Raw genomic sequence first — 12,006 nt, forward strand, 5'->3', positions numbered from 1 at the left:
ACAATTTCTCTGAAGTGAGAAGGGCTGTGCAAGGTCTGGCTTCAAAGCATGCTCGGTAGTCTAGCACAAGATGCAGCATTCTTGCTCTCTGCACAACTTCAGGAGAAAAAGATACTTACAAGAGAGTAATGTAACTGTCTCTGTGCATTCCAGTGGGGAGAGAAGACACCAAAGAGGTGACAGGAATGTCAAGGAATGTCAAGCTCCTGACTTCTCTCAACTCTGTGGCCCCCCAACATTCATATTTTGTTATGTCATGTGTATGGGTAAAGCGCATTATAAACCACAAGGGTATCCTGGGACGGAGTAGGTGTGTGCGCCTAGCCCCACCTATGGTAGGTTATTTAATTCAAAAGCTAGGTCTTCAGCTGCTTGTGGAATTCAAGAAGAAAGGAGGAGGCTCTGATTTGGAGACAGATGTCATTCTAGCTTTAGGAGCGATGTAAGAGAATGCTTATTCTCGTGAACAGGTTCTGTGTTTGCTTGGGATGTTGTTGAATAGGAGTTCTGTGGAGCAGAGCTGTCTGGATGGTTGGTGGAAGGGGATGTGGCTGTTCAGATAGTTGGAACCGGAGTTGTGGAAGGCCTTGAATGTGTCTATAGCATCCCAACATTCATCACATGGCCATCTCGGCATGCCCATCCTGATCGAAGAATGGAGTTGTGCAGCCTGGCCAAGGAGAGGCCTGGGGTGTCTTATTTGCACTGTGCTTACTCCTCGGCTCCACGTAACTGCCACATCCTTGGTACCTGAGGCATGTAGAAGACCAAAAAACAGTAGGGGCAAAAGCACACCTGATTGAGGCTGTGCATATCACTACCTAGAAAGTAATACCTAAAGGTACTGTCTGAGTTGGCCACATCAAGACTCCTATTGGTTCCTTCGCATACACAGACCTTGTACCCCAAAAGTCCTTCATGAGGAGGCACATGTGACATGATGTCACAGAAGACCATCTCACATCCAAAGATATGAAAAGGAATAATGTTTAACCCAAATATACAATTCCTTTAGGAACAAGACATATTCTACCACAACACAGGATTCTTTGGCCTGACCACAAAGAAGACAGTGCATCACCAAATAGCTAATAAAAAAGAAGGTCAGGAAGTGACCTGGCAGTGCACACTAGTCAACTAGAAGGCCATCCCAGTGCAAAAGAACAACCCTACCCCATCCTTGGATTAGGTTTGATCCCACTAAAAGATATTGTCACCACTAAGATCATCCACTGACTGTGAATGCATCCATCTACCTGTGACAGGCAAGCCACCAACAAAGGGTGACAATGACTTGTGAAAGGTCTAGTGAGAGGATCAGGATTAAAAAGCATGCATATGCAACAAGGTTTTCACCCCAGTTTCCCTCACCATCGTTGACTTCCTTGTAAACCATGGCATCAATTCTCCAGAATCATTGACATCTTGCACAGGCCGAAGACATTTAATACCAGCAACTCAGATATCTGCTGGAATGTAGGGTCCTTAAAGATGCCATCACATAAACATGCAATACACCATGGAAGACTTTCTCTGTAACCATAGACAAACCATTAACAAATGTTAAAAAACACAAAATATTTAATCCAAATGATAACATCATCCTGCCACTTCCTTTAAAAGGAACTGGTGTCACTTCTACAACCTGTAGAGTGTTTCACAACTGGACTCAAACCATCAGTATCTCAGCAAAATTCACAAAGCATCCTTGGCACTCCCAAGCAATAATCAATTAGCTGCAATCTGTTCACCACACCAGTATCAGATGCTCGTCTTCAGCATGCCTAGACCATTACCCACTTGTCCCAAAGAGTTCCACTAGTGATTAGACAGTAGGTCATCATGACCCACATGCAGTTCACATGCAACCCAACACAGCCCACATATAGTCATGTGGCCCCTCCACAATTGATAGATGGACTCAGCAGTGCTGCACTGCAGTGTACTGGAGTCCAAGGTCACCCAGTGGAAGTCATCAAAAGCCCATTTACAATTTTCCAAGTCCATCAAAAATTGCCTTTGGAGAGTTAAGTAAAACTACCAGTGGAAAGGCACGCACTACATTGGATTTCACATGATAACAGGAACACTCCTGATGTGTCACTTGAACTTTGGACACCAATCACAAATGTACTCAAATGCCAGCAAGGTGGACTAACTGTACTTTCAGGACATTATCCTGCTGTATATGCTGTCAAACAATTCTGGATTCATCTGCATCAGTGTTCATGCCCTGACTGACCATCATATTAAATCATAAACTTGAGTGAAAATTACCCGTTGCAATCAGCATCAGCTTTCTGGTTGTCCACTGCTGTCCTATTGATTGACTCTCAGACTAATAGACATAAAGTGATGATGTGTTTTTTTTTGTTTTACTCTCCACTGTTGGGCATTTTGACCTTTCTTTAGTTTTGGAAGGCATGATTTATACCTTTTGGTGCAAAACTGGACTAACACAGTTTCTCACCAAAAGGTTTAGCACCGGCTTGCACCATTTCTGAGCACCAGTTGGACACCATATTTATGGAATGGTGCAAGCCAGTGAAAAGGGTAGGCTAATGTAAAAACAATTACGTTAGCCGGGTGCGGCTGGCGGTATGGAAGAAGGGGGTTTTGCACCAAAAAATGATATTAGGCAGGTTAGAGTAAAAAAAAAAAAAACTCTAACCAGCCTAGCGTCATTTTCTGATGCAAAACCATCCATACCACATGGCTCCTGTCTTAGAAAAGACAGGAGTCATGCCCACGACCCCAGTGGCCAGCACAGGGGACCAGTGTCCCCTGGTCATGGCCATTGCACCCAGTGCCATTTAGGGGGGCCCATTTCAGCGCACCCAAAGGCACTAAAAAAACTACTTAACTGTATTTACCTGTACTTACCTGGGATGCGGTCCCCCAAACTACTCTGTCCCTCTGGTGTGGGTGGGGGTGCCCCTGGGGCCTTGGGAGGGCATCTGTGGGCTTATTCCATGGTTTTCTACCATGGAAATAGGCCACAGGTTCCCTAACTCATGCCCTGACCCAGGCCTTAAATAATGGTGCTAAGCAAGCTTTGCACCACTATTTGACCCATCCTCCCCCAAGGGGGAATAAATATGGTGCTCAGGCCATAGAGTCATTTTTTGCATGGGAATGCCTACTTTGCATCTCATTGAGACAAAGTAGGTTTCCACATCCCCAAAATGACTTTAACTCCATAACTTTGGCGCTAGACGGGTCTAGCACCAAAGTATAAATATGGAGTTAGTTTTGCACCGAATTTGCGTGAAAAAATGACGCAAATTCAGCGCAAAACCAGTATAAATATACCCTGTAGTGTCCTAAAGATACGTCACTGTAGTTCCTTCACCCAACACTTGTACACTCAGTAAGGTGAGTCTGCATAAAAAAGGGACCTTGGCTGATGCACCTTACCTCCAATTATCTACTGCAGAGAGTGTCTCATATTCTCAGGTTTTGAATTGCTCATAACAATAGTGACATTACAGGGAGCAGAAACCTTATTTAAAAGAGATTTGCTTAGGAAGATGTAAGCGGCATAGAAAAGGTTTTAGGCCATGGGTAGGCCTGGTTCTGAAAGGTGATTGGTCATGAATTGTGAAGACCATCAGATATACGAGTCAGACCAGAAGGGAAATAGCTCTTTGATCCTCTTATTATGGTGTCATTTGATGTTGCACATGTGCCATGATCACATGTGCACTTTAAATGTTAACAAAGCAATCTGTATTAAATTGCCACTCTTGCCTAATAAACCTAATTTAGATGGGGCAAAAAGTGAGGAATAGTCTTCTGTTCACAATATTTCTAAACGCTGAATTTATATCATTGTTTCTCAGACAGTATATTAAAGGATTCAACATAGGCATTATCACTGTGTAAAACACTGTAGCCACCCTCTTCAGTTCCTTGGAAGTGCTTGGCCACAGATATACAAAGAAAACTGTCCCATAGGTGAGTGTTACAGCTGTGAGGTGTGAAGCACAGGTAGAGAAGGTTTTCATTCTCCCGGACACAGAGGCAATCTTCAGGACAGTGGCAATAATGTAGCCATATGAAATTAATATGGCCAGGAGAGAAGACATAGAAACAAGAGAGGGAAAGATGAAGAGGACAAGTGTGATGACTCTTGTATCTGTGCATGAGAGATCCAGCAAGGGTGGAACATCACAGACAAAGTGCTGAAGAGCATTAGAGGCACAGAAGGACAGACGGAAAGTGCAACCGGTCTCAATGAATGAATGCAAAAAGCCAAAGGTGTATGCACCTGAAACAAAGAGAACACACTTCCTGGGGCTCATCACAGCTGGGTACAACAGCGGGTTGCAGATGGCAACATACCGATCAATGGCCATGACGGCAAAGAGGAAGTTCTCAGTGCTACCCATGGCACAGAGGAAATAGACCTGTAATGCACAACCTAGGAAAGAGATGACTTTCTTCTCTGCCAGGAAATCAGTTAGCATCTTAGGGGTGACTGCTGAGGAGAAACAGATATCCAGGAAGGACAGGCTACTGATGAAGAGGTACATGGGTGTGTGAAGGCTGGGTGAGAGTCGCACAATGAAGATGATCCCAATGTTCCATAAGAGGGTCATAGAATAGATAGAAAGGAACAGCACAAACAATGGGATTTGTAAGTTTCTTACACTGGTGATCCCCAGGAGTACAAACTCTGTAACTCTGGTGTGATTCTTCCACTCCATCCTGTGTGCTCCTGAAATAGAAAAAAATACATTTCATACAATGCTTCAAATGACTTTCAAAAGGCCACGTTTCACATAGTCTAATAATGGATATTGATATTGTGTCAGATATATCAATACCTTCAGTAACTTTGTGTTACTGTTTGTGTGAACTGCCTTGTTTTCAGAGTCACACCCAGATTTTTGCCTTCTGTTCCTGAGGTGGTTAGACAGAATATCGGAAACAAAAATGTCATGGGAAAATATTGTGTCAAGAATATCAAGGCAAAGACAAACATATTGTGAAGGTGAAGGTACGTCTCTATAGGTAAGCAAAGTTTTACTATATATAACTCCACATATATGTACCTTAATGATATATATCTATCTATCTCTCTCTCTCTCTCTCTCTCTCTCTCTATATATATATATATATATATATATGTGTGTGTATATATACATATATATATATATCTTCAGGTTTCGTATATAAGGAGTTCAGAATAGTAAACTATACTTACCTATTTGCTTCTACCTTCTTGATATTTTGTTCCTCAATATTTTTTACGTGATATTCTATCCACACTATATGAACCTGCTTTTCTTGGCTTTAGGACTCTGTCCTTTTTTCCTTGTAACCAGTAATAAAGTGCTCTCACCCTAAACATGGTATTATACCAGACTGATAACTGTAGTTTACATATAAATCCCTGGTAAATAGTACTACATGTACCCCCAGACCCTGCATATTGAATACTACTAGTGGGGTGCAGCACTCATTGTGCCACTCCCTAAAGTAGCACTGTCCCAGCAGCATGTGTGTGGAGATTTAAAACTGACATTTCAACCTGGCAAAATAAACCTTTAGCCAGCACAAACCTGCCTTTTTAGAACTTTGAAGCCACCCCTAAGGTAGGCCCTAAAGGCTCATAGGGCGGGGTGCACGGTGGTTAAATAGTAGGACATTTTTGTTTAAGCCTTACATGCCTTGGCTGGGAGAAACTCCTAAAGTTGCTCACTATAAGGCTGTCTCTCCATTTGACTAAGAGTGGGCTACCTAGTTTCAATTAATAAGTGCTAACTTCAGCATGAGAGCATATAGAGATATGCTGTCTATGCTCAAATTATTGCATTTTTAAATCCTTTTTAATTGCAAAGTGGGATTTTAAGTTACTATTGTCAGAATGGTATTTTCAGAAAGTTTACATTTTTTGGCTCAAACTAACTGTACATTTCTGTCAGTCTTTCAGGTCACATGGCTGTAAATGGTTTTGTGATGTGATGTGTATTACTTCAAGACATAGGAGCAAAGAAGGCTTACTTGTGATCTGAGTGAGTCTACCTTTCAAGATGGCTGGTAAGGATCTGTACCTTGCCCTGATTACACTTGAAATGGCCCGCCCTGCATCACAAAGTAACCTGACACCAGGCCTACCCTTACCTTTGTCACCCTACACAGTTAAGTGCCAGGACCAGGGTGTGAGAGAACTATTTGGGCCTCCCAATATATTTTGTGATCACCTGATTTTTTACCTTTTACTGTGAGGGAGCCTCATAGCTGGGGACTCACCCAGTGTAAACTCATGGTAAAATGGACGATGCATGTTTACTGCTGGTGCCGCCTTTATAAGATGACACTTTTGCAACACAGCATAGGTAGGATGCCCAAGGGTGGTAACATGTGAACACGTGCACACGTGTGTGCATCTGTTCGAGGGCAGCGCAGTGAAGATGCACTCAGGTAGCCTGGCGCAGAAGGGACAATGCATAGTAGATGGTGACTTGGAAAAGGCCTAATGATGTGGGTGTACACATGTAAGAGGTAGTCCGTATGCTTCACTGTCTTGAATGTAGAGACACTCCATTATATTCCAATAGAAAATGCTGCTCTAGGGCGCAATTCCATGTTCCAAGGGTCCAGCGACTCCGGAGACCCACAAATGAATGCTGTAACCTGTATGAAAAGAACACTGTTGTGGGTTACAAAATCATAACTACTGCTTATGGGTCATCCAGCAATGTCATTTTTCCCTGACTCAGCTCAAGATCAGGGCCCAGGCGCTTATGAACCTGCTTGGGTGGATTCATTACTCTTCTCTCCAGCTGAAGGAACAGGGTCCTGCATCAATCAGCCAGCTGTCATTCTGTTCCAGAAACCAGGCTCGCTCAGGCAACGAGGAGGAGCTCCTTGGAGGAGTTGCTGGGGAAAGCCTTGCCAGGAATGTCAGGGAGGAGCCTCAGAGCACATGTGGCAACTGACTCCTGGACAACGCTATTTTGAGCTATCCCAGAAGCCTGTGCAAGAAGGTTGGGACAGGGGCGGGGACGTGATGTGTTACATCAGGGTAGACCAGAGGCACAGCCCTGTTGGACACTTCTGCCCCCACTTAAAAGGCCTTACACAGGGGAGAGAGCTCTCTCTTGGATGTACTTTTCTGCAGAACACTAGGACTGAAGATGGGTGTCATGGACAATTGGAAGGAAGAACCCCCGGACAGCCCACTGGGGCAAGGACACTGCCCCTGATTGACCTCAGACCCAGTGGGGCAGACCACAGGACCAGGTGAGCTGGTCCCTTTACTCCCCCTGAAGGCCAGTTAGGGGAAAGACTGACTTGGCTTCTGCACACAGAGGGCATGCTGCCTAGAGAGAGAGAAGCACCCAAATGCAAAGCTGGCAGTCAGCTAGGGAGCCAGTGAGACTGGCTCTCTACCAAGCTGGGGACCTTCCAGGCCAGGAGGACTGAAGAAAGTGCTCCAATGGGTGAGGGCTCATTAGCAGGAGTGAAAGGAGACGAAGATGACCCAGATTGGCCCACTGGGGCCTGAGATATCCCCGAGGGAAGGTATAAAAAATTTGACCCCCAGGGTGGACCGGTGATGAATGAAAGTGGAGCTCCGTTGACAATTTCCACATGCCCCCAGGATGGGCAGGGCCCTGGGGGCTGCCGGCGAGAAGATGAAAGGGAGTTCTGTTGCGCATCCCCAGTGAAAAAGTCTGTTGCGAGGGAGCACCATTTCGCCTCCTCAATGGCAGTGGGGAGGGACCAAGAAAATGAAGTCAGGGAACGCTGTTGCGCTCCCTGTGAGGGTGTCCCAAAGCTAAAGGCAGGGAGCGCTGTTGTGCTCCCAGTGAATATGAGGCGAGGGCCCCAGACCCCATGCCGGGACCACAAGAGGCGCTGGGAGAACGGGGGTGCTGTTGTGCGCACACCTTAACTGTGAGGAGGCCCCAGACCCCATCCTGGGACCCCATAAGTCAATGACCATTGCACTCCCCTGCAGCAACACAAAGGGGGCCAAGCACCGAACCCTGGGTCTGAAGCTTTGAGAAAGGAGGGGGAAGTAAAGTCACACTCCCCTGCGCGGCCCAGAAGGCCACATCACCACACATGTCTGCCTGCTGGATCTCCTGTGTCAGCATGTGGAGGTGCTGGCCATGCAGGGAGCTGACAAGAGAGGCTTGGGTGGGCTCTCCGAGCCACTCCCCCAACAAAGTCCTGCAGGCCCTGCACAGGTGCCCTGCATTTGTGGGACCAGACACCCTCAACAGAAATGAAGCTACTGCTCGAGACTGCCAAAGATGGAGAAATCAGAGTGGTTTACCCCAGCACAGTGGGGAAACAGCACATTGTTCATGCACACTCCAGGAGGAGCTCCCCATAATGCCCTGTTCGGCCTGCCCACATGTCTGAGGAAAGAGCCTCTTGTGTTGGCATCATCTTGCACCACCCAAAACACTCACAAAGTGGGAGGAGAACTACAGGACTGCAGCCTCCAACCCAAGTAGGTTCTAAATATCCCCACCCTCAGTTTCAGGGCACTTGAAAAGGATAGCCCTCCCCCCCCCCAAAGGTCTCAATGTGTTTTCAAGCTCGATCCTAGTTAGCACTTTTGTTCAAGGTGGTGGAACTGTGTCCTCTAGGTGTGAAGATCATGGCTGCAGTCCTTATGGCCTGAATGTGATTAAAACTGGATTGTCATAATGATGACCATCTTGTAGGGATGAAAGGCTGTAATTACAGGTGTTTTTACAGAAAAGGAGTTCTCTAGGAACTATGGTTAAAGTGCAGCATTGTTTGCTGGAAGTGATTTAAAATGTATGGCTGCAGCGCTGTGGCCAATGATATGCCATGTGTATGGTCATATGAAAAAGTTGCCTCTAGGGGTGGAAGATGGTATTACGCAACGGTGAACAACCAAGTGATGTCCTTTAGGGACTATGTCAACTGTGCATCATTTTTACGTTGAATGCTTTGATGTGGAACATGATGAAACTTTGGCCACACCCTTTGGAGTGTGGCTTGATTACGTAGATCATACTGAGTGTAATTGCAACAGCACTAGTCATGCCAACAGGCCTATAAATGTTTCTTGATAATGCTTTATTTGAGTGCTGAGACTGACAGCCAGTAGTGAACAAAGTAGTTGTACTTTATTACCAGTATTAGGTGCTCTCACTCCAAGTTACACTCAGATATTGCATTGGAATACAAGTAAATGTTTTTCCACATGGGTTGTTGATCTACCTCTCCCTTTGGGAGGGACAAGAATGATTGTGCAATGTCATCCAAGAGTAATTCCATCAGCTTGTGTATATTTGTAAATTGTTGCATGGTAGTGAGTAGTGTGTGTGTAATAAATGTATTTTCCCTTTTTCAAAGGAAAAAGAACAGACTGGACAATCATTTATTGAGTGTTATTTGTGTGTACTTGTGAATAATGATTACTAGCCTACACCACCTCCCTTGCGTAAGCCTTGGACTGCTCTGCAACGCTACTCTATGAGCGTCAAGCGCTACAATGGGGTGTTTGGTTTCTAGTGGTGGCCAAGTGCAAATCCATTACTTGTGCAGGCCACACAACTAATAACACACTTTCCAACACAGAGGATTGAGAAGAACTTATCAGAAGCAATTTTGGAGGTAGGTCAGGGTATTACCTCACACAAAGGCTGGTACCAGGTACAGAAGAGGCACCTTCAAAAGAACACTCCTGGCAGGGGATGTCCCTGGGGGCATGGGAGGGCACCTCTGGGCTCCTTCCGAGCCCACAGGTCCCTTAACGCCTGCCCTGACCAGGCGCTAACAAATTACGCTAAAGCGGCTGGACGTCATTTTTTTTGACCCGCCCACTCCCGGGCGTCATTTTTGCCCGGGAGTATAAATACGGCGCACATGCCTCGGAGTAATTTTTTAGACGGGAATGCCTACCTTGCATATTATTAACGCAAGGAAGGTGTCCACGCTAAAAAATGAGGCAAACTCCAAGATCTTTGGTGCGAGACGGGTCTAACGCCAAAGTATAAATATGGAGTTAGTTTTGCGTCGGATTTGCGTAAAAAAAAAACGACGCAATTCCGGCGCAACCAGAGTATAAATATGCCCCTAAATGTTTCACTGGATCCAATGCAGCATGACACAGGACCTTGTATTGAAACTTCTCACAGCTCCTGATCAGCAAGAGAAGGATGCAGGACCCCACATTGCAGAACTATGCAGTCATGGATCACAGCTTTAGCAGAATCACTGCAGCATGATGCAGACGGATGCAGGACACCCGCATTGCAGTACTAAGGACAAAGACATTCAGCTACCAGAGAGACGAACTTGGACTTGTACCCAGCCAGCAGTCCATTGTGGTTGGCCTTAACTTGTGAAATAGTTCCGGGACAACCAGATACCTTTAGTTCATGTTTTGCTTCTTGGTGCTATTTTTATCTAAAACTTCAAAAACATATAACTCTGGTTCTACTGATTACATTTGTGATATTGTGGTGACATTTTATTTTTTAGAATTACTATTTTTGCAAAATTGGAGTTGCAACACAAAAAGTCCCTTTCATGGTGATGGACATGCACCCTGACCCTGAGTGCCCCAGCTGTAACAAAGGCACATAACTCAAAATATGTTGAATTGCAGAAATAAGTGGATTATATATAACTATAAAGAAAAATATAGCATACACAAATAATGCACACATTCCCCCCTGAGGTTCATACTCTAGTGCTAGACAGGCAGGTCCCTGAATCCCATTTCCCTCTTTCTAGTGGTAGTTATTATTCCCTATTCATGATAGGTAAAATTTAGGTTAGGCCCCACTAGATATTTAAGTTTTAGGATGCCAATTCTGACTCCTTCAAAGTCAAATGTATCCAGTGCCCACAAAGCTATGTAGTGGAACACGTAGGCCTTTTTGCTCTGTGATCAGTCTTACCAGCTCCTGCCAGGGTTAATCTACCAGAGTACTCATGTGCATTCCACACTCAAACATTGCAGAGGTCTGCAGCAATTGCCAGTATTAATTAACACTCTATCCTTTGCAGGGGCAGCAGCTGCTTGTCTGCAGGGACTCCTTTGACCACGCAAACAGTTTCTCTGATCCCTCTTACTAGTAGGAGGATCATCATTCCATTGCTTCAGTTGGGGTTCGCTGAAGCACACGAAAAGTGATGGATGGAATGCTTCAATTAATCACAGCCGCTGGTAATGACTTGGGACCGCATCCCAGTCCATTGCTATTTTGCACACTATGCCATCTCAGTTTGGACACAGCCATATGCAATTCAGTCTTGACCCTGCTCCATGGGAATAGTCCAACCCAAACCACCAAGCCATGCCCCCCTTGAACCAGATTACAAAAGGACAACAGCTAGGTGGAAGTTGTTTCCATTTTCATTCAGTGGGGATTTGGCCTAGAATTCTGGGTGAGGAAAAATCTGATTGTATTGGTGTCTTTAACAGCTCAGGAATGAAATGCACCCACGGTAGCCATCAGTGGTTCACACTGATTCATGGATAACCATCAATCACTCTCCCCTGTCGACCAACTCTACTGGCATGGAACACCTCCACTTCCTGATTCAGAGCAATACAAACACCACCCTCTGCATCACCCTCAGCTACAGACCCCCCAGACCCTGTCCGCCATTCAGCAAATCCATAGCCGACTTTATCGCACCCCATGCCCTCACCTCAATGGATTACATCCTCTTCGGTGACCTCAATTTCCACCAAGACAACCTTAGCGACCAGAACACCTCATCCCTACTAGAGAACCTCACCACCCTCAGACTCAAACACCTGGTCAACTCCCCAACCCAATCAGCAGGACACACCCTTGACCCGTCTTTTCACACACCTCCAAACTACACTGGACTGACCACCACTGTGTCCACTTCTCCTTCACCAGAAAACCAAACGCCACCACGCCCACCACCGCCCCCACAGAAACTGGAGCAAGGTCTCCAAATTCCAACTCACAGAAGCCCTCCACCACACCCCATCACCGGACACCACGGAGGCCAATGCCTCAGCCC

At 45.6% G+C, this 12,006-nt stretch overlaps 1 protein-coding gene across 1 annotated transcript; it reads right to left on the reverse strand.

The window, feature by feature from the left end:
- Positions 1–3,764: 3,764 nt before the first annotated feature.
- On the reverse strand, positions 3,765–4,709 carry LOC138287004 (olfactory receptor 5G9-like). The gene has a single exon (XM_069227367.1). It carries the CDS (start codon positions 4,707–4,709, stop codon positions 3,765–3,767), a length of 945 nt encoding a protein of 314 aa, XP_069083468.1.
- Between the last annotated feature and the right edge of the window lie 7,297 nt (positions 4,710–12,006).

The sequence above is a fragment of the Pleurodeles waltl genome, chromosome 4_1 (genome assembly GCF_031143425.1).
Source record: "Pleurodeles waltl isolate 20211129_DDA chromosome 4_1, aPleWal1.hap1.20221129, whole genome shotgun sequence".
In the NCBI taxonomy this organism is placed as follows: domain Eukaryota; kingdom Metazoa; phylum Chordata; class Amphibia; order Caudata; family Salamandridae; genus Pleurodeles; species Pleurodeles waltl.

Coding starts and splice junctions, on each gene's coding strand:
- LOC138287004 (XM_069227367.1), bottom strand. CDS start 4,709: ATGGAGTGGAAGAATCACACCAGAGTTACAGAGTTTGTACTCCTGGGG.